At 41.4% G+C, this 25,838-nt stretch overlaps 1 protein-coding gene across 8 annotated transcripts in view; it reads left to right on the forward strand.

Moving 5' to 3' along the window:
• LIMCH1 (LIM and calponin homology domains 1) overlaps positions 1-4,661 on the forward strand; it is a 188,027-nt gene extending 183,366 nt beyond the window's left edge. For all 8 annotated transcript variants that reach the window (XM_074822412.1, XM_074822413.1, XM_074822416.1 and 5 more), the window contains one exon: positions 1,519-4,661. In XM_074822412.1, coding sequence (XP_074678513.1) covers positions 1,519-1,544 — 26 coding nt within the window. In that variant the 3' untranslated portion in view covers positions 1,545-4,661. The remainder of the gene's footprint in view (positions 1-1,518) is intronic.
• Positions 4,662-25,838: the final 21,177 nt, after the last annotated feature.

A 25,838-nucleotide genomic window follows, 5' to 3' on the forward strand; every position in this document is an offset into this window, starting at 1 on the left:
TTATTATTATTTCTTTAACCTGACACATTTAGAAATAGCTTTTCCCCTCAGGCTTGATACTATAAACCTTCCTCATGTGGATGAGGTCCTGACCCTTAAAATGCACGTTTGCACATCCATCTTTACACAAAAAAAGAGAGGAAGGTGATAAAAGTTATATTTTACTTTTCTTCTTAATCCTTTTTGCTTAAATAAAAATTGAGGTCCCTTAAGGATAGATGAAGGCTCAAATAATAAATTATTTATCAGCTTATATGCTGTAGAAATCACCCCCTCCATCATCATTTCTACAGCAGCTGTGCTAGAAAATGCAGTACATAGCTGTGTGCAGTGTTTTGTGCAGTAAGGTTTTTCATTTGTACATACCTAGCACAATGGTAACCAGGTCCATGGCAGGGAATAGGTTTTGAGGAAGTGCATGTACGGTTCCTGAAGAATAATAATGGCAAGTGTTTGTCTTTTTTCCTACAAATTGCCTCTTCCTGCTGTGTTCACTCCTCATGCAAAATCTCAAAATATGAGTTAGCTGAATTTAAGTTACACTGGTTCTTGGTGACAGTTTCAATGATTTTGATAGAAATGCAAATATGGTTAGTTGCTCATTTTTAATTAGAATTTGGAAGACTCTACATCTGAAATGAAGAACAAACTGGTGCAATGTTAGCGTTTTGCCTTTCAGTTCTGGGAAGTTTGATACTAAATATAAGATCAGTTGCTTGATTGCACAGCTCGTGCCTTCATGCTCCCACAGCTACATCTGAAAACCTGTGCAGCAGTGCGCACAACTGACTCCCAGAATTAATCAGTATTGTTTTGAGATGCTTATAGACATCTCAATGAAATATTTTGGCTGCCAGAAGCTTATTTGAAACTGTGGATGATTCTGTTTCAAAACAAATTATCAAAAACCTTAAGAGAGAAAAGCATTAAAGATTATGTAGTGGTCCACGGTCCAAAATATTTCTGTTTTTCAAATAAAAGTGAATGGGGGATTGTTGGTAGGTTATTTCTCCTCAGCAAAACCTCACCAGGAAGGGAACTCTGTATTCAATGTGAACAAACAGGAAATAGTTACAGGTTTGTGAATATCAAAGTCAAAGGCAAGAAGTAAATTCATGAGGTTCCCTGTGTGGCCAAATAACATAGGGCTCTGTATTACTGCGTAACACAAACCAGGCACAGCTAAAGATGACTCATCAGTCCTTTGCTTTACTATTTTGCCATTGCAGAGCCTGAAAGTAAATATACCCACAAGTACTCCGGAAGTAAAATGAAATAAAAGTGCATATAGAATTCATTTATCCATGTGGCATGGAAAATATATTTCCACTGGAGTTATACAGAATCCTTCTTTGCAGTTAGTGCCCCAACTTTGCAGGAGGTGGGAGAGGCAGGGCACAAATGATATATATTTCCAGATGCATTTTTTCTGAATTGTAGAGATCATCTGAGGAAAAGTCTATGTATGTCTGTTAACATTTGTCAGCTAATGACTTCTTTTGGTTTTGTTTTACCCAGCTGCTGGACAGCCAACTACATTGTGACATGACTTTCAGTCCTAATAACTTTCAAGAAGGAATGCTCTTCTCATATGTATCGGCTGCCTCCAGACAATCACATGTAAGAGCTTGAATCCATGGACGTTATGGCTCTCATCTCATTTTGACAAACTCATAAAATCTCTGCACTTGCTCCTTTAAAATGCAATATGTTGGTTTTTCCCTTTCTTAAGAAATTTGTGAAATATGTATGACCATGTTTGGGAAGGCAAAGCCTAAGTACTATAAAAAAAAAAATCCCACCTTTCAGGTATGCTTATGATTTCCAGTCTGTTACCTTGTTCTTTTGAAAGTAATAAGAAAATAAACATGCAATAAAACTGTTTTGTTTTAATATTTCTAGGAATTAAAAAGTTTAAGTTTACAGAACCTTTATAGAATATGCCAACTTGAGCTGAGAAGTAATTTTAAGGTAGTGTCTAATCAGTGCATTTGAAAAACTAAACATCACAACACAACTTCTCTGTTATAACTGAAGCTGTAACTTTTTTATACAGAGACTAGTTTGATAATACATCCTGTAATTCTGAAGCATTTTGTGTTTATATTACCTTCAATGGAGGGTAGGAGTTATACAAATAAGTTATTGCACCTTTAGTGATAGGATTTTTTTGTTTGTGGACCTCAAGTAATGTTCATGACTATAGCTTAATATTCTCTCAAATAAAAATTTCTTCATTAAACCTAAAGACTCTATACCATTAACGAGGGCAAGATTCCCACTAGGAGCAATCCCTCTTACTAAGTTCAACAGCCCATGTTGTTACTAAACTCGATGAAAGGTGATGTGGGGGAGAGGTGGCCAAGTGGGCAGACACAGCTGAATTGTGAGTCTCCAGGCTGCAGTTTGATGCTATGGTGAAACTTTTCTCTTTGGTGTGTAACTTGCCCATTGATGGTCTGAGTTGGTTTGAGATCTGCTCGTTCACTTGCAAATACTATGGTTGGTTGAAATCTCATGCAGAGAAACACGTGTGGTTTGGGTGCCCTCCAGAGCAGGGAATTAAACAGCCTTGAGCCTGCGTTCCTCCATACCCCAGTAAAGTCAGCAAAATCCAGGAGTGCGAAAGGCGAGCAGGGAGGAGGCTGGCAGCAGTGGGCAAAGAAACTTTAACTTGCCTGTGTTTGGGCCAGTTTTCCTTTGTGCTTTTTGATTAAGCATGTGATCCTTACTAAAATGATACAGCAGCTCGTTAAAACAGCAGTCAGAGCTGTGTCACTTTATCTACAATACACAGACATGGTTAATGGATGTGTTGCAATTGTGAAATATCCTAGCACTTTTTGGTAAACAGTTATTGAAAATATCCTATTTTAGCAGTTCACGATGCAACTTAAAATGGAGGAATGGAGGAAAAAAAATCTACTTATTCTGCCTTAAAACCATGATAAAACTAAATTAATAGAGTTTTTTTTATCTTTGTGCACATCTGTTGTCTTTTGGTGTGTTGATAAATTGAAATGAAGTGGTTATTAGGGAAGGAATAATTTTGAGTTGTTCTCTAGCTAGTGACTATTTATTTAAATGCTAGACAGTAGCTTGCATGTGAGTTTGCATATCCATGCAAAACTGCGTGTCATTGAAAACCCATGTACGATGTTGTCATTGGAGGACATTGTGATTGTCTGCTGGAAAGTTACATGTTACTTCCTTAATATTGTGCCTTAGAAAATGCAAAGCTGTTGCACACAGTCAGTGATGACTTATGGATGCAATAAATCCAAAAAGCTGAAGTCCTTCGTGGACTTCACCCGGGGAATATTTTTAAAAAAAAATTTAAAAATCAGACGAATGTTTTGGAAATAAAAATGATGTCCAATATTTTGATCAATCATCTGCATGGTTTACTGTTAAAGGGTTTTGATAACCAAGATGCTTACTCTTTGCATGTGGTCATCATAACATTTTCCCACAAATAATGTGTGACATGGAAATTCAAGAAGCAGATTTTATAACCGACTTTGTACATCTGTATAATTCCATGCGCTGCATTAAGGGTATGTGAATATATGATGTCTGGACCTAATTTTTAAACAAGACCATGCATGCTTGTGCATCTGTTTGGTATGAGTCACAACCACTGCTTCACCCATGTGGTAGAGTTTAGAGTTTAGATGTGCAAATCGGTCCCCAAGTGTATAAAAGGGTTGGTTGCCACAGAGGTTAGATCCGCTTCTCATTCATGTAGGGGTAAGTGCCCAAAGGGCTTAGGAGCATGGTTGGGAGTAAAATGCATGGGCGAGGGGTGGGGTGGGGGTATGCGTCACGCTGCAGACACACCACTGGGTCTCTGAAGCTGCTTAGAAATTGATCCCAGTGTCTATCAATTAGTTTAATATATGCATGTTTTAGCAAAGTTGATTGTATGTAAAGCAAAATGAAGCAGCATTCTCAGACAATTATTTTTTCCCCCTAATGAACATCTATTCACCAGCACAGAATAATTTTCAACAGTTTTCTAAATTGCACTTGCCAACTACTTATGTTTGGTTTTATATTTCCTTCGGAGTCTCACATGGCAAATTCATTCAGGCTAAGGTCTTTTTTTCCTTTTTTTTTTTTTTCCAGTTTAAACATATAAATATGATATATTTCTTATCAGGAACTTTAAGCACAGAAAAAAAATAACGCTTTACTACATTTGAACTACAATGTAAATGTATTTGTTGCAAAAAATGATTTATTATTTCTAAGCAAGTACAATGTATGTAATGGGGTTTAGATGTTTCAGAATTTATTTAGCCTCTTACTACTTCAGAGAACCTGAACAGGCATCATGACCCATCTGTATTTCACAACCCCATTTTCCATGGTGTATTTTTCCCTTACTCTTGCTACGTAGTGTTACTGATGCAGTACATCTGTAGTTCTCGGTGAATGTCCAAAAGGTTGGTGAACCAGAAGGGGACCGTCCTTATCTGCATGTCCATTCAAGGACAAGGATTGCTGTCCTAGCTGGGGCTAATGTTGAATACCAATTACGCTAATCTTTCCTTTATTTTATTTATTCTAAAATGCCTCTGGAAATTAGGAAAACTTGTCTAAAATGCAACAGCTTTTATAGTAAATGTATGTTTATAAATAAAATGTTGATTACCTTTGGTGGTGTTGATTTTACTTATTATAACTAACTTCTCCTATTGCATGCAATGTGTCAGTGAAACTGGATTGCAGAGTGTGTACATCCCATTGGTAGAAGCTTCTGCTTGATTGGGGTAGGCTGAACCAAGCTATATTCCACAAAACTTAGTATATGAGATGAGACAATAAAAAAGACACACTTGAGATAGGACAATACCCTGTGGATTGCTACTGTAAGCTGTAACCGAGTATTTACAAGAGCGTGTGTGCTTATTGTGGTAAAAGATGAGCAGAGATGGCTTTCCGTGAGTCGAACCCTCACAGGTTCCTCATGGGATTGAAGTCCTCTGAAGTTCTTTCAATGATGTCGGTGGACTGTGGTTCAGACTTTAACTCAATAAAGCACTTGATGTATTGCAAAGCTAAATATGTGCTTGGTTAATTCCATTTCTACATAGCAAAGATCTTGAGTTTGTGCTTAGTTATGCATGTGCTGAGGTCACTAATTCCTGAATCTCAACAAGTGTGTGGCTTCACCACTAACCAGCAGAAAGTTCACACAAAATTTTAAACTAATAACTGCCCCTTTTTCCTCCTTTTAATGGTGTCTTCAATTGATGACGGGTTTGGTTTTGTGCCGGAAGCGCATCTTAGCTGTTAGATGAGTCATGGGGAAGTACTGACAATTTAATTTTTTGAAAGCAGATTTTTATCCTGGTGCCTTAATGGAAATGGTAGTGGTCTTACATTATTTCTGCATGTACGTCTCTGGACAGAGGGCCAGCATTGCTCTGTGGTGGTCCCGGAGGCTAGCATCAGTGCCGCGTCTGCGGGAACAGCTTGCTGCCGCTGGAGGTTGCTCTGAGGCTGAATTTGGAGGCAGTCAGGCAGTTGTTTCTGCTTTAGCAGCTCTGCACCAAGGTTGCTGGGTACCCAGACAAGCACGGTTTTGGTGATTGTGACCCTTATGAGCCAAGTAAAGTGCTGGAAATCCTGGTATGATTTTTTTTATTATTATCATTATTTTCTGGTGAACGTGACCTAACAGCTCTGATGTGCTCAGAGCCATTCATGATCCTAAAAGGGCACTGATGCAGGTGCACTCCACTGGCACTGATTTAATGTCAAAGTAATTCCACACACCTTATAGCAGGGGAGTTGTGTCACCTGCAGCACCTTTGTCTGCAGATAGCAAAGGCTGGCAGGAGGGCCCCAAGGGAGACCACCCTGCTAACAGGGCCTCGGCATGCCCTGGGAGAGGACCATGGCTGGCCGAGCAGTGGAATGAAGCTGGGGGCATATAGAAGAAATAGGAGGTGGTGTGGGAGAGGAGTGGGCTGCTACAGATGGGACTCAGACATCAGGGCAGAAGGATACCCCATGCAAAGGGGGATATGTGCCAGGGCCCCCAGGACAGCTCTGTGCCTCCTCCACATCTGGCCTGGGTGTGATGCCTCCATCCCTCCCCTTACCCCCATCGCAGCCAGGTGGAACCAGGGCTCTGTTTTCTCCTCTGCACCCTTGCTCTGGGGTCCAGCTGACCCCCTTTGTTTTGCTCTTTGTTTCCTCTAGTGAGCGTTTTGGTGCAGAGATCATCAGCGAACACAGCCAGGCCCTGGTAGCTGTTGTAGGCTCTAGGCACAAGTAATAAGCAGTAGCTTGCTCATCTCATGAGTATTGATCCTTTATCCAGACAACTCTTCTGGGGGATAGATAAAGCAGGCAGCTACCACTTTGTTTAGAAAATTAGCTTTAGGTACAGTTCTTGCTGCCCAATTTAGCAAAGATTTGGTCTCAGATGGATCCCCTTCCTGATAATGGGAAGCTGGTTAAGGACTTACTCAATAAACTTTGTAGAGAGGAAGCTCACCCCTCTTCTCTCCCACCTTGTTTCTGCTTTCCTGAGAAAAGGTTGGGTAACTGGGGAACAACATGACAAAATGCTCATTTTCAGAGACATGTTTACAGTGAAAATCAGAAGAGGTTGTGGACACTGGAAGTGAGCAGATGACCACACTTGGCTGGAAAAAAAAAAAAAAAGAAAAGATGCCAGAAAAATACATCTCCTGTAAAGGCAAACAAGACTCCTATATACCTCTAAAAGCCTCCGGTAGGAATGTAATTTCATCTGAATTTCCTGATAAGGGGAAATGACTAAACTGGAAGCTGCTCAAGTTTTGCAAACAATGAGAGCCCAAAACAGAGATAGAAAGTACAGGACAGGCTGTGACTCTTCTCCCGGTACAGCGTGGGGTTGGTATTTGGGGGGGGGGGGGTGTATTCTGTTTCCTTGTTCATCTTTGTTAGAAAATGTAGCGTGAGTTAAACATGCAAGAGGGATGCTTACCCCTCTGCAAGACTATAGCTGCTGCTCTGTAGACCTTACTGAATACCCCATGCTCTGCAAGAGCAGCTATTGGAGCTCTCCTCCCCAAAGCATATGGGGTTTTAAGCCATTTAGGGAAAAAAAATCCATTATTTAAGACAAATCTTATGAGTCACTGTTAATTCATCCATAGAGTCCATCTGCTTCACTGCACATGATGCGTTGCAAATTCTCTTTGCTAATGCCACAGATTGTGGACCACAGTTCACAGATGTGTTTTTTCTAAGCAGGTACCTGCTGCTTAAAACATGCTGAAGCCAACCAGTCACATGAGTCCGAAACTAAATCAAAATTAACAGAAATGCAAATCTTTCATTGAAATAACAGAATTTATCAAACAGGAAGAAGAAAACAAGATTTTTAAAATTCCTTTTTTTCTATCATCTCTTATTATAGGCAACAAACTACCCCAATGACAAGCATATGACATCCACATCTCTAGAAACTACCTGGTAGCTTCTTGTGTTGAGTGTCAGAGCGAAGCGTTAGGACCTGTGGGACAGAAAATGTCTCAGAGGATAGAGTCAAACCTTTTCTTCCAAAAAGGCAAGCACCAATATCAGATAGCAAATGATACTTATTCTGTAACACATGACATAGCCCTTCAAAGTAATCTCTTGCCTAGTCTCTGGTTTTCAGGAGCTCACTAAAACATACTTTCTATACAATACACCTGGCATCTGACACGTTTCTTGTGGAAGGGCGAAGAGGATCTCTGGCAATATTGCACCTCAAGCATGTGATGCTCTGTGGGAAACCCTGTTGCTCACCACAGTATACTCAGACTTTGAGACTCTTCTGGATAATTTTGCATGCCTCAATATAGTTACCTACTTCTGATGATTGTATACCTCCTGCAAGGACTGGTTCCATTAATCTTTCAGCAGTTTAAAGAGCTTGCAAAAAAAAAAAAATCATAAAAATAACCAAACTGTTCTCAGGGCATTCACAAATATGCATTACTAGGTAATAGGATGATCAGTAAGTCTGTATTACCAGAAACAAAATCACCAATGCAACAGGTATTAGCCAGTCATGCTATACCTATATATGTTCAACAGCGTAAACTATGAAAGGTCAACATTTTCTACAAATGAGAAAATTTCTTGTATTCAATCCTGAGAGAGTAATAAAATATGCCTTGGGAGAAGACTTTCACAATAGAATAAAATCACGTGCCTGACCCAGCACCTGAGGATGGAATGTCATGCCCCAGCATGGCATGACACTTACAATTGCTGTGTCTCAAAGCATCCTCAATCACTTAAAAGACCTATATTGATATGAATATAAGCCTTTATGGAATATATACTTGGAAGGACCCCTCTCAGGTGCTAATGGGGCTAAAAAGGTTACAAACATATCAGGAAGGTCTCAGAAAGAGTTGTCAAATTCTTTCCAGCTCAGAAAATGTGTAGGATGTACCAGACAAATGAGCTGCTTCTGAAACAATTTCTGTGTCAATGGTAATGCCAGAACCACTGTGCCAGGGACCTGGATTCAGGTGCTTGTGATGGATATCCCCTCTTCTCTGAGGCCAAGTGCTCTTAGGTTGCCTTTGGGGAGATTCATAAAACAGTATAAAAGTGCACAAGTCCAAGGGGAGATGTTGCACTTATCCTCTTGTTTCTCAACATGTCCCTATCACTTCCAAATACACTTTCACAGGACTATGTCTAAACGTTGCCATGTGAGAACAAAGTGGTTATTTTTCCAAAGGATATTAAATGTAAGGGGTTTTTTTAGTCTAATTACAAATTTTCTTTAGGAAAAAATGAATTCTGGTGAGTGATTTGGCATCTGTATGGTCTATTAACTAATACTAATGTATTGAAGTAGCCTAGATTTCAGCATGGACTTCCTGTGTTGGACTTTGTGGTACTATTCAAGTCCTAGTTTAAAGCTTTTGCTGACTGACACATGGTAACACTCAGATCATCACCAACCTGAAGGTGAAACTGAGCTCTCTGAGCTGTTTCATGAACAGGTGTTTTGGAGGATTTTTAGAAAACATTTGGCTTGGTTCATATTAGATGTAGCTTTTTTGGTGCCCTTCCTGGTTCCATGGGTTTATATTGAAACCATTCTTGGGCAGAGGCCAGTGCTCATGGTGTGCCCGTCCCCTGGAGAGAGGGAGGCACCACTTACAGAGTCTGGTGGGGGAGAGCCTAGCGCCAAATCTGCACATGATTCCTGCAAACCCTCTTTGCCCAGTGTGCTGGTTTTGACTGGGATACAGTTAATTTTCTTCACAATAGCTAGTATGAGGCTATGTTTTGGATTTGTGCTGGAAACTGTGTTGATAATACAGAGATTTTTTTGTTATTGCTCAGCAGTGCTTACATAAAGTCAAAGTCTTTTCTGCTTCTCACCCCACCCCACCAGCGAGTAGGCTGGGGGTGCACAAGAAGTTGGGAGGGAACACAGCCAGGACAGCAGACCCCAACCGACCAAAGGGATATTCCATACAATATGACATCATGTTCAGCATATAAAGCTGGGGGAAGAAGGAGGAAGGGGGAAGACATTCAGAGTGATGCCATCTGTCTTCCCAAGTAACCATTATGCATGATGGAGCCCTGCTTTCCTGGAGATGGCTGAGCACCTGCCTGTGATGGGGAGTAGTGATTGAATTCCTTGTTTTGCTTTGCTTGTGTGCACAGCCTTTGCTTTACTATTAAACTGTCTTTATTCCAGCACACGAGTTTTCTCACTTTTACTCTTCTGATTGTCTCTCCCATCCCACTGGGGGAAAGTGAGCGAGCAGCTGTGTGGGGCTTAGTTGCCAGCTGGGGTTAAAGCACAACACCCAGCCATGTCCCAGTTAGGCTTTAGATAAGAAGTGTGAAGAGAGCAATGTTAGCTAGAGCTGTGAAATGCATTCTGCCTTCTTGTTCAAATCATTCACAGGTCTTAGGCTGAGCTTAAAATATAAGGATAAAAGGACAGCACTCCATGTAAAGAAGTCAGTTAACATGTATCTTACCAGTAATCCTAAAAGTATTTTGTATCTTGTTATTAGTTTTGAAAAGGTAGGCCAACATTAAAGAGAACTATGACAAAGTGTGCTGCTAAGTGACATCATTACAAGTCTGTTCCAACAGACCAGAGCTGAGTTTCAGAATTAATTTGCAGCCTCACAAAACGACTTTCACTTTCCTTGGAATGTAACCTATGTGTTTCGCATGTGTACACATGCTGACGGCAAAGCTGGGAGGTAGTGGTAGAGGCAAATCAGCCCATCCCAGATCTCATTCTCCAAAGCTGTTATCTCTCAGAGCATTTGTTATGGATTCACATGGGCACACAACAGATGAAAAGCCATTATCTCTTTTAAAGGTAGTGACTAATGTGCTTTTGCCCACAGCGATGTGAAAAAACATGGGAAGGTTTTGCTGCAGAATTGGCTCTATTCACCTTGCAGAAAAACAGCTGCATTTTCCAAATCTGTGTGTCAGCTGAAGGGGAAGGAGAAAGCCTTTGACTTGCACAAACTGCAAGTCTTCTGTGTAGCTGGGTTTACATGTCAGAAAAAAGCCTGGGTGATTATGTACGGTGACATTTACAGTTATTGTATTTCTTTATATACTGTTCAAATTTATATAGGTGCTACATTAACTTTAAAGCTGTATTTTTTCACATCGGGCTATGTGTTAAGTAGAGAAAATAATTGAGCAAGGTATAGATGCAGATAAACATTTTATAATTGGAATATTATCACTCAATACTTGGCTTTCTCAGTATCTCTCTTCATCTTGAATGCTTAAAATCTGCTTACAGCATGAATACAATTAAACACATGAATACATTTCTCTTTGCTACATAAAGGCTTTTCAAGCATCCTCTATACCTGAAGATGCATGTGGCTATTTTCACACACTTTCAGTTGACACTAACCCTCAAGCATTGTTCACCCAGGAGCTGAAGGCTTACACTGTACTCAGTAAGCTTTGACACAAAAAGTAATCAACTTTAGCTCCTACCAGCTATAGGCTAGATAAAATGAAGGTGAATCAATTGTCAGATGCAAAAGAGTTGTGATAACTAACCTCCAGGAATTGCGTGCCTGTGATGGAAAAATGACTTCAACAGAAGCAAACTCTTGAAGGGTAAATGGTGGAGTTGCAGCATTTCCCCCCCTCTTGTTCTCAGCTGAGGACATAGCCAGTTTCTCAGCCTTGTCCTGCACACAAACAAAATCCAGCTGTGCTCCCATGGCACGTCCAGCTGGCCAGGAGCTGCATTTGGCCAGATCCAGCTCTGCCCAGCGCTGCCAGGGCCCTGCTGCCTGCCCTGCACAGCCCAGCCAGCGCACAGCCCCCGCTCCTCCCTCTGCTGTAGGTTGCTGTCACCAGCCACTGCAGACAGCTTCATTTTTTTCCCTCAGATGCCAGGGATTCTGCTTTTCAGACAGAAATTCTTCTCAATTGTTCACTATAGCATTTCTCAGCTGCTTGCTGTCCATTTGCAGTTAGAAAGAAGGGCTGTAAATAAGCATTGTCACTGCCTGGTAGGCTTTGGAAAGGTGCATGCAAAGAGGGCAGGCACTGCCTGCCGTGGGGACCCTTGCAGAAATAGGTAAATAATAAGATGGTTGAAGCAGCTCAAGTGTGGCAAAGCTGTGCGCATGCTGCACTGAGAATCTTTATTAAATCTTTGTGGTAGCAAGGCAAATGTAAGAAGACATTTTTCTCCACAGGCTGCCATAGTACTTTTCATCACGGAAAGGAAATAAATTCTACAATATAATTTTATTTATTTACAGTTTTAAGGCAAGATGTATCTCTTTTGACAGTACTGAGCTGCAGCTTGAATACAAATATCAATTACTTCCTTTGTGTTGCAGTAATATAAAATAATTTGGACAAGACTGAATCATGTTGAATACCACAATACCTGAGCACCCAACGTCAGGGACTTGGAAACAGCTGGATTTTCAAGAATACCTAATTGCACTCCCCCAGATAATCAGACATCTTTAGCAGGCCTCAAGTCAGGTACCCAGAGCCTCTGGCCTTGTGTGGTACCTTGACTTTGTTTTTCAGATTTTCAAATATTTCCAGTTTTTCAACTATATTTCAAGTAGCTGAAACAGAAAAGGAGGGCTTGACTCTGTGGGGTATTTAATGACTGGTGCTTACAGAACCCATCATCACCAGAAAACAGTAAAGCACTTTGCAATCGTTAGTTGAATAAGATTTAAAAACACCACTGTGAGGCAGAAAAATATTATTATATATCTATTTCCAAAGGGATAAATGGGACACAGAAACTAGTTTGTCCAGAGGAAGAATATCTTTGCTAGTGAATTTAATTTAGGCTACCACCTGGCAATAAAGATGCTAGAAATTCAGTATAGATAACAACAAACGCCCCCCCCCCAAAAAAAATTTTTTTTAAAGCATGCATTTAACAAAGTACTGTGACTATAGCATAGTGACTGCAGAGTTCAGAAAGACCTGGCTATCCGGGTACTGCAGTAGAAGTCACCAGAGCAAGAAGCCCATCAGCATGGAGTCAGCCTGTCTAGAAATGTGGCACACGAAGCAGCAGCACACTTTGCACTGCCTCAGCCAGACTGCCAGGAGCAGCCGGCTGGGCTGAAGCCAGCTCCAGCATCTCTGTGCAGACCACAGTTATTTAGCCTACAGACCTGTTGCGTTGGCAGATCATTTCCTATGCTTGGAGCTGAGTGAGGCAGGTGGAATCCTTCTGGTTAAATGCCCTTTTGAGAAGAAAACATGGCAAAAGGTGTTCTGTTTCTGGAAGAAAGGAGATCTAAAAACTGTAAACTGAATGTTTTCATGAGTGGTGCCTGCTGCAGTGAGGCAGGCACATGTGGTTTATTTCTCTCGTCTGTCTGCAGGCTGGGCTTCTTAGCTAGGTGATGTTAGCTTGGCTTCCCATGTCTCACCTATGGAGAGGGAGAGCTGGAAACATCTGCACTGCCGATCGCACAGCAGCAGTTTTATCTTCTGCCTAGAGAAGATACATTTTATCTTAGTAAAATAAATGTACAAAAATCTAAAAATCTGTTTACTGGGAGAAGAGGTGAAGAGAAGATTTTTCACTAAGTTTTGATGCCAAATCATCTTCTCCAGTTAATTATACAATTACTCAAACGAATGGTCCACATGGTGCTTATCCTTTGGAGGTGGTTATGCTATGTAACATGCCTGTTGGGGTGCTGGAAAGTGCCAGGATATGCTCATTCAGGACAAGCCACATGCATGTATGCAGAGAAGAGACCTACCTCTGCCAAGAGCAGGCAGAGGCCTAGAGAGCTGCCTCTGAGAGCAGATGTTTGTGGTCATCTATTATTTTTCATGCCCATTCTGCAGAGCTTCGTGATATGAAGTACAACCTCATGTACCCCTTGACAAAAAACTGATTTTTTCCCAGGAAAATGGTAGCACACACAAGGTTTGGGCTGGCCTATAACTGAACAAATGGTCCTGTTGGCTCAGCAGTGACCGGCAGCTGTATGTAGGATGAGCACCCAGTCAGCAGCCTGACCTCACTGCTAGTGAGGAGAAGCCCAAAGCTAGGTTAGGTTGGAAGGAGAACATGGAGTCCAAAAGATTTCTGCATTCACTGTTAGACCAACCCAGCCAAAACAAATATTGTAAAAATAAATTGCATAGATGCTACCTCTGTTCTGCACCAAGAGGTTAATATATGCTGCAAAACAAAAAATCCACTATTTCCTTTGGAGTGTGGCAGACATTACATGACAGTATTTTCTGGACTGAGCTTATTGATGGATGAGGACATTAAATGGTTAAAAGGATTCCTTCATCTCAGTGAATCCTCCACTAGAAGAAAATAAAAAAAAAAAAAAAACAAGGAAAAACTGCCCAGGTTGTGCTCCTACTTTGAGTCATGACAAGTGTTGTGATGGTGACTGCTGCCACCCAGCTAAAGGACTGAGGCACTTCGTAAATCAGATTTCAAGCAAAGAGATTGTTTTGCGAAACCTCCTCGGCATGGAGTCACAAGCTGTCAGAGTGTATTAGCATTATGTTACTGGAGTAAAAAGCAAAACAAATTAAGATGTTTAACAGCTGAAATCTGAAACAAAATTGTGTTTAATGCTGAAAATCTTGTTAACATATTTTCAGGCTTCCCTTTCCCCAGATATTAAATCTCAGTGTGTTTGCAAGCATCCTTTTATCACACATGGAAACCTACTGTGCGAGAGTAAGAACTATACAGGACATATGGTAAGGAAGGATATTTCACCTTGCATGCAAAAGCCTGTTCAGCATTGCCACAGCATACAGCAGCACACGGGAAGATTTTAAGGACCAGGGGAGAAGTACAGCTGGAATTCCCCATGTGTCCATGGTGACAGAATGCATTGCATCAACAGCAGCAAGCCCAAACTGAAGATTACACGTGTTGTAGCGTTTAATGTGAGGGGTAATTTGAACTCCCAAACTGGTTTTTTCTCTCATATTGGCTCCCACAATGAAAGAAGCATTAAGGGTTTTAGTGATCTTGCAAGCCTCTGCTTCCAGCAGAAACTTGGCTCCTTTTTCTTGGACACAAGACCAATTTTTAATTGAATTTCAAGAGATGATGGATGTTGTACTTTATTCCAAGTCTATATGCTAAATTAACAAGGCTGTCTGCTTAGTTTCCCCTTTTGAAACCACATCGAGATGAGTTTCTGCTAATTCTCTTACACAGAGCATTAGACATGTGAACCAAGTTCTTATTCAAGAGTTGAAATAATAGACGTTTTTGCCAAGGTTATTACTTTGGATAATAAATTGGAGCTGTGAGGCAGTGACAATAATTTGCTTTGTGAAAAAGACTTACCAGATTAATTATTTCAAATGAAATAAACCCAGAAGTATCACATATTTTCATCAAAGTATTCAAAAATTATTATTTAACACTTAAAAGTCTTAGAGCAGGGATCATTCCATTAATTCTGCACATTTAGCATTTGTTTTTTATGCACATTCCCTCTGGTCACTTCAAAGATAACAGAAAGTCCTTCAGGAGTATACCAGACTACAGAATATGTTTAGCCCAAATTAGGTTTATTCAACATTTTACATGTTAAGAGATGCCATTGATAAGTTAAATATTTGTTTTTGTGAAACACAGCAAAAATGGCATAGAAGTAAATGTTTTTCTTAATTCTGGCCACTGCAGTAATATTTACATAGTACTGTACATGAAGAAGATGCCTCAGAGAGGTAAGCCATTGGGAAGGCAATTTAGAGTGAAATTTTGGGCTGAATGTAGAAAATCTGAAAGCAAAATTCTGAGCAGCTTGGGCAAAACCAGGAACCATCTTTATTAAGTGTATATATAGTTGTCTACCAGTAGAACCTGGGTTGTTTCTTGAAAATATTGGGATAGGCAAAAAGGAGGCCACCTTCTTCCAGGACAATGGATGGTATTGCTTGAAGAGCAATGAGACTTCAGCTAGGAACACCTTTGCTTCTTCTTTCCAAATGGGAACATTTAAAAGCAATTGTGTGTGTAATTTTAAAGTGGCCCAGGATAGCAATAAACAGTCGTAATGGTTTCCTTTTGGCAGCACAAGCCTAGCTGACTTGTTTACCTCTCAAGGAGGTTCTCACATGGATTGAACAAACTGGCCATGTGGATTGGGATTTTCACTTAATTTATCACAGAATTGTGATTTCCAGTGGAAAACAAAAACCAGTATGAAAATACAGATGTCGGTGTCTTCATCAAGGGGAGATCAAAAACAGAGATGGTGTTTATCAACTAACAAAAGCAACAGGCTGAAAGAGTGTTGTTTAAATAGAGGAGTAATTTAAACATGGGATTAATAGAATAATATAACACATTCAGCATAACTGAATAATGGCCTTCCCACAGGTGACACTGGAAAAGCATGTTCAAGCCTTTATCCAGATGTGATTATGCTTCCAAATGGTAGCCTATTAAATAAAATAGTAATAAAATTACAATAGCCCTGTATTTCAAATACATTTCAGGCCTAGCCTGTAACAGACATCAGTCTCATCCTAGTCCTCCCTTGTACAGAGGCTGCCAAAGGTTCCCTTTTGTTAATGTTTTGTGCTACAACAGAATGACTCAGGAACATCTTTAATTATGGCTGTAGCCTGGATGATCCTGCAGAGCAGATCATTAGATCCCGGGAGAGGCTAATGGCTTATCTGTTTTGTATAATTGTTCAGATCTTCTTTTTCACCAGTTTTCCATCAGTGAAACATCATTTGTTTGAGTTGTATGCTGGTGAGTCAACTACACAGCCCAGGACTTCTATTACCAAAAAAATTTAAAATTATGCTGTGACAACAAAATAAGGAATTTTTTGAAGCTGTGTCTTTAGAACAACAAATTGGTGTGGGTTTTTAAATACTGTATCTTCACAGAGCTGCACTGATTCACAGTACCTGATACTTTTTTATAGTTATTGTTTGCCTAAATGACATAAGCAATTCAGTGATTTGTGCCTCCTAACATAGTAACACAGAATATTTCTCAACTCTCTTCAGGCAGCCACTGAAAGTAAGCAATAATTTTAACATCTTTATTCAACTGCCAGCTGTGTTGTTAATGGCAAGTTTGTTAAATTCACAGATCTCAGTTTAATGATGTTAAATGGACAAATAGAAACTCCTCCACTAAATGCAAAATTTTCTTTCACAGCTTCTTGAAATGTGAGGCAGTGTCGCTGTCAGCAGTGCAGGTTTGTCAGCATTGATGGGGACACCCAGGCATTTTGAGACCTGTCATCAGAGCCCTTTAAACTCCGTGGCAGTTTGGTGCCAGGGTGGAAAGGGGAGGTCCAGGTGCTCGCAGCAAAGAACAGAATGGCTTTCAGGAGGAAAAATTGGGGACAATTCATAAGCTCAGCAAGCAAACAAGTGACATATAAAAGTGGGTTTGGTGCACTGTGTGGCACTGGGGTGAGCATCCCCTGGAGCCTCATGGCCATTTCTGAGTGGGTGGAACCTTTGGTTGCTGTGAGAGAAGTAGTTATTAGGGAGGGGCATAAATTGTGTTTCTAGTGCATCTGCCCCCGAGAAAAATTCAGTACACCTCATGTCTCAGCTTTTACCACTGTGCAGAAAAATTTGGGAGGCACGACTCCGCCTCGATAACAGGATACACCCAGCTGAAATCTGTGTTCTTTTCTGCCTGAAACTGTCACGCTTGAGGGAGCCTACGTCTGTGTGACCCTCTGATATCCTCTTCAGAAAACACATCCCCCATGGCTAATTTATCACTGGTGAGAAAAGGAGACCACAGAATGCTCTGGGAAATGCAGAAGAAATACACAGATGAGGTTTTTGAGCCTGCACTTACAGGCTATGGAGAGATTTCAGTTCTCACCACTCTCAGTGGGATCGCAGCCCTCTTGACACGTATAGCAGCATGTCTTCCCTTCCCCTCTCGGTGCCTAAGGACCAAGAAAGGAGAGTCTTTAAGGGTCTCTTACCTGTTCTGCCCACAACAGGTATAGTTTTGCTGGGGACTTTTTGGAAATTAATCTATCTGATCCAGCTCTCTTCACTGTTACCCCAACTGAATATATGTAAGAGAGCCTTTCTTCTCTCACTGCGTTTCAGCTTCAATATAAAACTGTCTTCCAAGCTACGGTTTTATTCTTAGAAGTCGTATGCTGAGTGGATCCCTCTGAAACCAGTATTAGCTGAAATTTCTCAATAGCTTTAGGTCCAGAAAAACCTCTTGTTCGTGTATGTCACAAGGCTCTTCACGCTGTGCTAGGACTAATTTCATTTCAGAGCACCATTGTGGCTTTGGTTTGGTTGGTCTTTAATCCTCATATACTGGCAGCACTGGGGTGTATTGCCATTTTGGGGTATTTACCCCCAGACCTTAACAGATTTTTCGTCTTCTTTAAAATTATATATTAAGGTGATTTAACCACTACAGCTGTTTTCATTCTTTTATGGGAGTGGCAAGGTCAACACAGAGCTCCTCTTGTCTTTCTGTAACTCTGCTCAAGAAGACTCTTCAACTGTACCAACAGTTTTCATGTAGAAAAGCCTGAGAGTGAAAGAGCAGTGACCTCAGCACTGGCAGGGAATTAACTCTGTAATCTAATAGGGTTTCTTTTTCCATTTCTAAATAATGGGATTCTATTAGACCAAACCGTAGTCTCATCTTAATGATAATTTATTGGATAGCATATCTGAATTTTGCCTTTTATAAATCATTGAGAATTACAATACACAGTTATATAATTGAATCTTCTCTTGTACCATTAATATTATTCATTGTTTAGAGAAACCCCTTCTTGTTCAGAACTCACATGTAACTCAGTTTAGAAATTACAGGAAGTTTAACATGCCTATTTTTAAGTGATTAATTTTTTACATTTTTATTACTTTTAAATATTTTGTGAAAATTTTAAAAAAGTAAAATACTTTAAAAGTATTTTAAGCTTGTGAAGTTTTGTACAAACGATTCTGCACAATTTTGAAGACAAGTCTGGCCTTAAATTTATGCATATATCCCAAAATCTCAAAATAAATAAGTTCTGTTTTATTATATTTGAAAGGAAATAATTAAGAATAATTAATTTCCACACTGACATTTAAATGTATTATTGGTATTCACCAGTGGAAGTATTGATCAATGAAAGAAATCAGTAGTAATAGGAAAAATTAATTACTTTTGCAGATGTATTTGACTTCAGCTGTAGAATGTACTTTGGCTAGGATTGAAGCCGACCCCGTGAATATAACAGGGACTATTAGCCACCAAAAAAAGACAATCAAGAAATGTAAATGAGGGAAATTTGGGAGGCCACGCCTTCATTTCCTATTAGAATATAGGAACATAGTGAGTGATGTACAGCCTAAAATTTATGATCTACAATTTGTAAACCTATTGCTGGAATTGATCAGTAGCAGGTGACTTAGAAGAAAACACAAGAAATCTTTTGGGGAGGAAAATATTTGTTAAAGGTCTCATATTTAATAAGCAGAGATTGGCCTAGACCCTGAAATGGGTGGGTTTATATCCAAAATTTTTCAGAGTATTTTATTAATCCAGACTATACTAGATGGATATTCTTATTTAAGAGCTTGGGTCTTTGCAGAATTTAACTAAAATCTTGACCTCAGCAAAATCTTGTGTCAATGAGTCCCAGTTTGATTATCTAGGGATTAGAAGTATCTCTCTTTCCCAGTTCTAAAGTTGCTAAGGCAGGAATCAAATAATCACACTGTTTTGTGTTAGCCCACTATTTTTTTTATCTCCTAGCCAATGTTAGGAGAGAGCTTGAGTGATGTGGTCACTGAAAGGTGAGATTAAGTGGGTAAAAAACCAAAAGTGCCTAATTCTATTTCTCCAGTCTCATCAGTACTTTAGTATTCATAACTATAGTACAGCACACCCTCTTGTTAATACAAATAATTTCTTGACATGTCTTGAATGATGTGCACCCTCGATCATTCTTACCCCCCTTCTGTGAATGCCACCAGATTTGATAGTGAATCAGCCCAGAAATATTGCTACATTTCCAGTGGGAATTGAATTTGACAGGACTGAAGGTCTTAGAAGTCCCTCTAGGGCATCCTCTTTTTCTGCGGCAGGACAAAACCACCCACGCCATGTTTATCTAACTTTTCATCTCCATAGAGATATTCCTAGTGATAATTCAATCTGTGTGTTTAAAGCATCACTGTTCTAAAATAGGCAGTCATATAATGTGTTACAAGTGCATGCAGTAGCAGTAGATACAGTTTTAACCACCACTCTTTCTTCCAAATGTAAGAAGACTTTGTTATTAAAAATGAAGAGACACTTGGTTTGTAAAGGAAGTGTATAACTTCGGAATTAAAGTGAGAGAGGCTTCCTCAGATGTTTACATCCAAATGCGGTGGCGTTCTGTTTACAGTATCACCTATGGAGAGTCCTGAGGTGCTTATTTTCTGAGCTCATCCCTTTTGGTAACTTTTTAAAGATAATACAGCAAGAGTTTTTTGGTAGCAGTTTCTAGAAACAGTTTGATATTGTGAAATCAATACAGGGCCAAGCAGCTTTTGAGTTTTTCTGGCAGCACTGCTCTGAGGAGATTATTTTGAACTACTATGTCAGACTCTTTAGGTTAAAAAAAAAAAAAAAGTAAGAATAACCTGCAGCTTGTGACAGCCTGTGGAATATTTCTGTGTAACTGTACATCGCATTAAACTCCACTAACACCATGATGATAAACTTCAATGAGAATTGAAGCTTCCACTTTGTAGCAACTCCGCTATCTCTTACCTTGCTCCTCTGTACAGTCTGCAAAACTGAAGCAAAGCAACCAAGGACTCACTGAAGCTGAATTGTCTTCTACTTGCCTTGGTTCTCTGGAAGAGAGTCCTACAAGCCCAAGGAGGCCACAGCGGTGGAAAGCTGCACAGAGCATCGCAGCTCAAAAGAAGGAAGACAGGCCAATGCTGAGCCAAATCCGGCATCTTCATGGTTAAGCGGAGGGGAAAGGTTATTCCTGGCTCTACTTGGAAATGAGCACCAGAAATAACCGCTAGGTGCTGCCGCTGGCTCTCTGTGGCTCAGGTCCCTTGTCATCACAGGGAGGGAGCAGGCTGGGGAAGCATCGGCAGCAGCTGCAGCTGGACGGACCCCCTGGTTCCTGGCATGACTTAGGATGGGTGAGCCCCCTCCCTTTGCTCTTCAAAGCATAATTGGGTTTTTAACAGCCCTGAGAGCACAGGTGTTTATGGCTACATGGCTACAGGGACTGCTGCAGGCACTCTCTGAAGGAAGTGGATTGGCTTTTCAAGGCGATAAGTGGCCACAGCTCCAGCTAGGAGCTCTGGGTGCCCCATGACTCTGAAACAAGCAACCCAAGCTTTCCCAAATATTGCATCCATACAGGAGAACCAGTTCTCTTAGACACAGGTTTCACAGTCTCCAGTTACTTCTCTTCACTAACCAAATAACCACAGCTACTCAGGAACTTTGTGCTTTGTTCCCTGGATAGATTTTCTCCTTAGCAGAAATTAATATATTGATTCATTTTCTATAAACATATTCCTGTGAAATGATACTGAAGTTAGTGCTTCTGAAGACCCCATACATACATTAAATCTGTTGGTAGAGGCCTTAATGCTGTTAGATTTCAGACTCTTCGAAAGGCATAGCTTCTCTCACACTTCCCAAGATTGCTTTGAAATTTTATCTAATAATCTTGATAGACTTTATACATTATTCTTCTGAGATGTTTGAAACAGCAAGAGACGTTGCTGGCATTCCCTTACTGCCTCTCTTTTGGAAAGGAATGGGAAGAAGTACTGCCTCAGCCTGCAACAATAATGTGAAATAATACTTTTCAAGTGCAAATACTTTAATTTCCTTTTGATATGATAATCATGACAAGGACCAGCCCAAAAGGTGATTTCCTCTCTCTAAAGGAAATTTCCCACCTAGGAAGTGGCACCATGAGCTTCATTTTCACAGCTAAAGTTTCTTGAACTCTTTCTTTATGAATTCCCCACAAATTGAGAAGATAGGTTTCCTCTCAAATCATTCCTTGGCCTACTTGATCACCTCTTGTGTGAAGTACAAGGTGCAAAGTTGTTTTTCTAAGATGGAGCCATATTTTAGAATCACCCTGGATGAAGCCACCGGTTTATTTCGTAACAGTTGTAAAGGACCAAATGAAACTAGTGACAGAAGCAGAAGGCTTCATCTCCCATTGTAATATGTCCTTTCTAGTGCTGCTCTGCGTCACAGATGATGAGGGTAATCTATAGATTAATATTTGACTCTTAAAGATTCATGTTAAACATGCAGCAAAAAATTACAGACAGGTACTAGTTTAGTAGGTGTCTAAGAATTAATGGTGAGCTTAATTTGAAGAGACCCCAGATTTTGCCTTCAGAAAGAGCTCATGCTTCAGACCACAGCACTAAGCTGCTGGCCTCAACTGGTACATACTCCTGCTAGGTACATCTATTTGTACTTTCAACAGTGTCAAAAAAAAAGGTGAGAGGAAAACAGGATTTTAAAAAATATTGAGAATGGCCCTGCAGAGAAGTATTTTGGGGGTATTGGTGGATGGAAAACTGCCTATAAGCCAGCAATGTGCGCTTGCAGCCCAGAAAGTCGGCCTTATCCTGGGCTGCATCAAGAGAAGTGTGGCCAGCAGGTCATGGGAGGTGATCCTCCCCCTCTACACCACTCCTGTGACACCCCACCCAGAGCACTGCATCCAGCTCTGGGGCTCCCAGCATAAGGACATGGACCCACTCGAACGGGTCCAGAGGAGGTCACGAAGATGATCAGGGGGCTGGAGCACCTCCCTTGTGAGGACAGGCTGAGAGAGTTGGGGTTGTTCAGCCTGGAGAAGAGAAGGCTCTGGGGAGACCTTATAGCAGCCTTCCAGTACTTAAAGGGGGCTACAGGAAAGATGCAGAGGGACTCTTTATCAGGGAGTGAAGTGATAGGATGAGGGGTAATTGTTTTAAAGTGAAAGAGGGTAGATTTAGATGAGATGCAAGGAAGAAATTCTTTACTGTAAGGGTGGTGAGACACTGGAACAGGTTGCCCAGAGAAGTTGTGGCTGCCCCCTCCCTGGAAGTGTTCAAGGCCAGGTTGGACGGGGCTTTGAGCAACCTGGGCTAGTGGAAGGTGTCCCTGCCCATGGCAGGGAGGTTGGAACTAGATGATTTTTAAGGTCCCTTCCAACCCAAACCATTCTATGATTCTATGATTCTAATGGACCACAAGCACTTTTCATGACACCTCCTTTCCCACTGGTTGATAATAGTTTTGTAACCTTATTAAGTAAGTGCAGATATGTAAAGATCAAACTCTTTAGACACACTTGCTTCTTAGTGTAAAGGACTGCTTTTATTAATTGTAGTTTTTCTATTTGCTAGCTACATATTCTTTACCAGCAAAATTAATGTTTGCATTGTCATGCATTCATCCCTCTGAGAGATGCATACTGCAGTCAGGAATTGCTTTTACTGTTCATGTATTGGAGAGAAGAAAGTGAGAATGAGTTCAAGAGCTGCCCCAGAGCCAAATCTGGCATTAAACATCAATTCCAAGTCTGGGCATTTAAAAGAGCAGACAATGAAACACTCAAGTTGCTACAAACACACAATGTGAATTTACCTTTGAACTCTTCAGGATACAACATGTATTCATATTGAATTTGAGTTGGGTAGTAAAACAAATTATTCTTTACTTCAACAACATGAGAAGTAAACCCAACAAAAATAACAAATCTTACCCTCGTGTCTTTACCGGAGTATCCTTTGATTTGTTAGGTCCTTCTGCCCAGATCTCCTTGCCTCGTGAACCCCCGAGCATCTCTCGGTGTAATGGATCAAATGGCCTATTTGGCTTTCGCTGGTACCACTGGTAAGCAGCCATTTGGCATCTTCTTCCTTCCTGAGCTCCTGCTGGGTACCCATGGCCCTCCTCTAGCTTCTGTGCTTATAAAGGTCAGCAACAATCCTGTAGATTACTTATTTTAATTAATACTCCTTTTCAAATTCCTGCCTTTGCAGAGACGCCAGAGAAATAAACCTCATGTATTTTCAAATCATCCATTTCTACCTGACCAAGCAGCCACTGATGTTTATGAATTGACCCTTCCAACTGGTCTGCCACAGGCATACTGGTCCTTATAAACAGTGGTGCCCTATGGCTCAGGTTCCCCTTGGTTCGTTGTGCTGGAGGGGCAACCAGAACATAGAAAGAAGCAGCTTGGGAAAGGATTTATGGGTCAGATGGAATAAGTGATGGAACAGAAGTTTCCAAAAAGAACTAATGAGAAGCTTAGATACATAAGTGCAAAATTGTGATCAGAAATAGGTGATCTTAACTCTGTATGAACCAATAGTGAGAGAGACAGAGCAGTGTTTGGTACTGGCCTGGTATCCCTTTTCCAAAGCATCTTCAGAAACAGAAGAGAGTGGTTCCAGCTCTGGGGAAGATTTGAAAAGTTTAAGCCTTGTGTTTGAGCCCTAGGGAGTGTGGGAGTTGTAAAGGTTGCAACTTATTTAGTTGACAGATCAAGATGCAAATCAGTTTACAGTGTAGTAAAATTAAAAGAGAGGAAAGGTCTAGCAGACATGTAGCTAGATCCACTGCTTGGAAGCTGAAGGTATCATATTAGAAATAAACCCCAAGTTTTAGCAGACAAAGTAGTGAACTTGGCGGAAAAATACCCAAAGAAGTAACGTGTCGTCATCTCTTAATGTTTTCAAATCACAAGTACATGGCATGAAATGGAAGCTGATGCACTTCGCACAGCAAGGCCTGACCAGGAGAGATATCTTTAAATCACCCTTGGCTGACTGGTTGGTTTACTGATAATACAGGTCTCGCCTTCTCTAAGAGCTCAGGGATCAGTTCAGCCATGGTAAAGCAGATAGACTCAGCACTGCGGCTTCTCCAGCTGGGAACTCTTCCATGTAGATCGGTATTAGCAGAACTGCACTGCAGTCCACAACTGGGTGATTCCTAGAAACAGTCTATTTACTTTTAACAAAGATTTTCTTAGATCATGAAATGACTTGGAAGAAAAAGTAAAATGACAAAAGCCACCCACATTATAACAAAACATATATTCAAGAAATTGATACAGGCTTTTTTTCCTCCGGAAAATAAACTGCGTGTTTTATTGTAGCATTTTAAAACTGATTATTGAGGTATTTTTATTAGTGAAACAGCACTCGTCCCATTTTTCCTGGCACCCTCTCCCCAGCACCCCAACCGTGCGAGGAACGCTCTTGCCATATTTGCTTCTCAGTCAAATCCCCAAACAGTCTTTTTTTTTTTTTTCCCCCAACTGATTCTGCCAGAGTCAGAGAGAGTTCATCGTCCTGCAGCTCACCCGCAAGTGCCCTGGCTGCAGGGGCAGCCCCGGGGCGCCCCGGCACTTCTCGGGGGCGGGGTGCGCCCCTGCCCGAGGGGTTCTGGTGGAGCTGGATGCCGGCTCGTCTTGGCGAGGCCGGGTTTCTGCTGCCACCCCGTGCCCTGCGGGGGTCTGACATGCCCACCCCGCTGCCCGCTGCCCCCGGGGCAGGGCCGGGCGAGCCGCGGGGGAGCCGTCGGGGCCGCGCCGCCGGGGCTCCGGGAGCGGCGGCGGCAGCGGCGGGGCTGGGCGCTGCCTCAGCCTCCGCTGCCTCCCGCTGCCAGACGGTAAAAGCTAAGCGGGTCCCAGGTGTGAGGCCGCTGGACAACTCCTGGCCCGGGTGGCAACAGAGCCATGGCCGCGCTAGTCCCCGCGGACGGCTCCTCTCCCTGCGCTCGGTATAAGCAGAGGGTTTAAGCAGAAGAACCGCTTGCGAAAAGCTGCAGACCTGGGGGGCAAATGTTACCTTCCACGGCTGGTATCGCGGCTGGCGAAAGCTCTCAGGCGGCCTGCAGGATGCTTCATCCGCTGACAGGCCAGACCTGTACTTTATGCTTTTTTTTTTTTTTTTTTTTTCTTTTAACGGGTATCGCTTAATCTCGGCCATCTCCAATTTTCGAGGTAGCGGCAAAAGGTCAGATCTGACGCCTCTTCCGCCCCCCCGCCCCCCCCCCCCCCCCCATCAGCCTGTTTGCAAATAATTAATAACGGCACAATTAGGCAGTAATGATGGGACCCGCAGTTATGGTCTTCCTGATGGTAACGCAGATTAAAAATAATGCTGCCGAGCCCATCTCCTTTTGATGACTCAGTCCAGATTCTGCGATGTGCACCTTCAATCTTTGTCAGAAAAAACCCCGAGCCCTCCCTCCAGATAAAGCCCTGACAAGAAATCAGAAGAGCTACGGTGCTATATTTGCTTTTGGTTTTTATTATCAACAATCA

The sequence above is a fragment of the Strix aluco genome, chromosome 4 (assembly GCF_031877795.1).
Source record: "Strix aluco isolate bStrAlu1 chromosome 4, bStrAlu1.hap1, whole genome shotgun sequence".
NCBI classification, from domain to species: domain Eukaryota; kingdom Metazoa; phylum Chordata; class Aves; order Strigiformes; family Strigidae; genus Strix; species Strix aluco.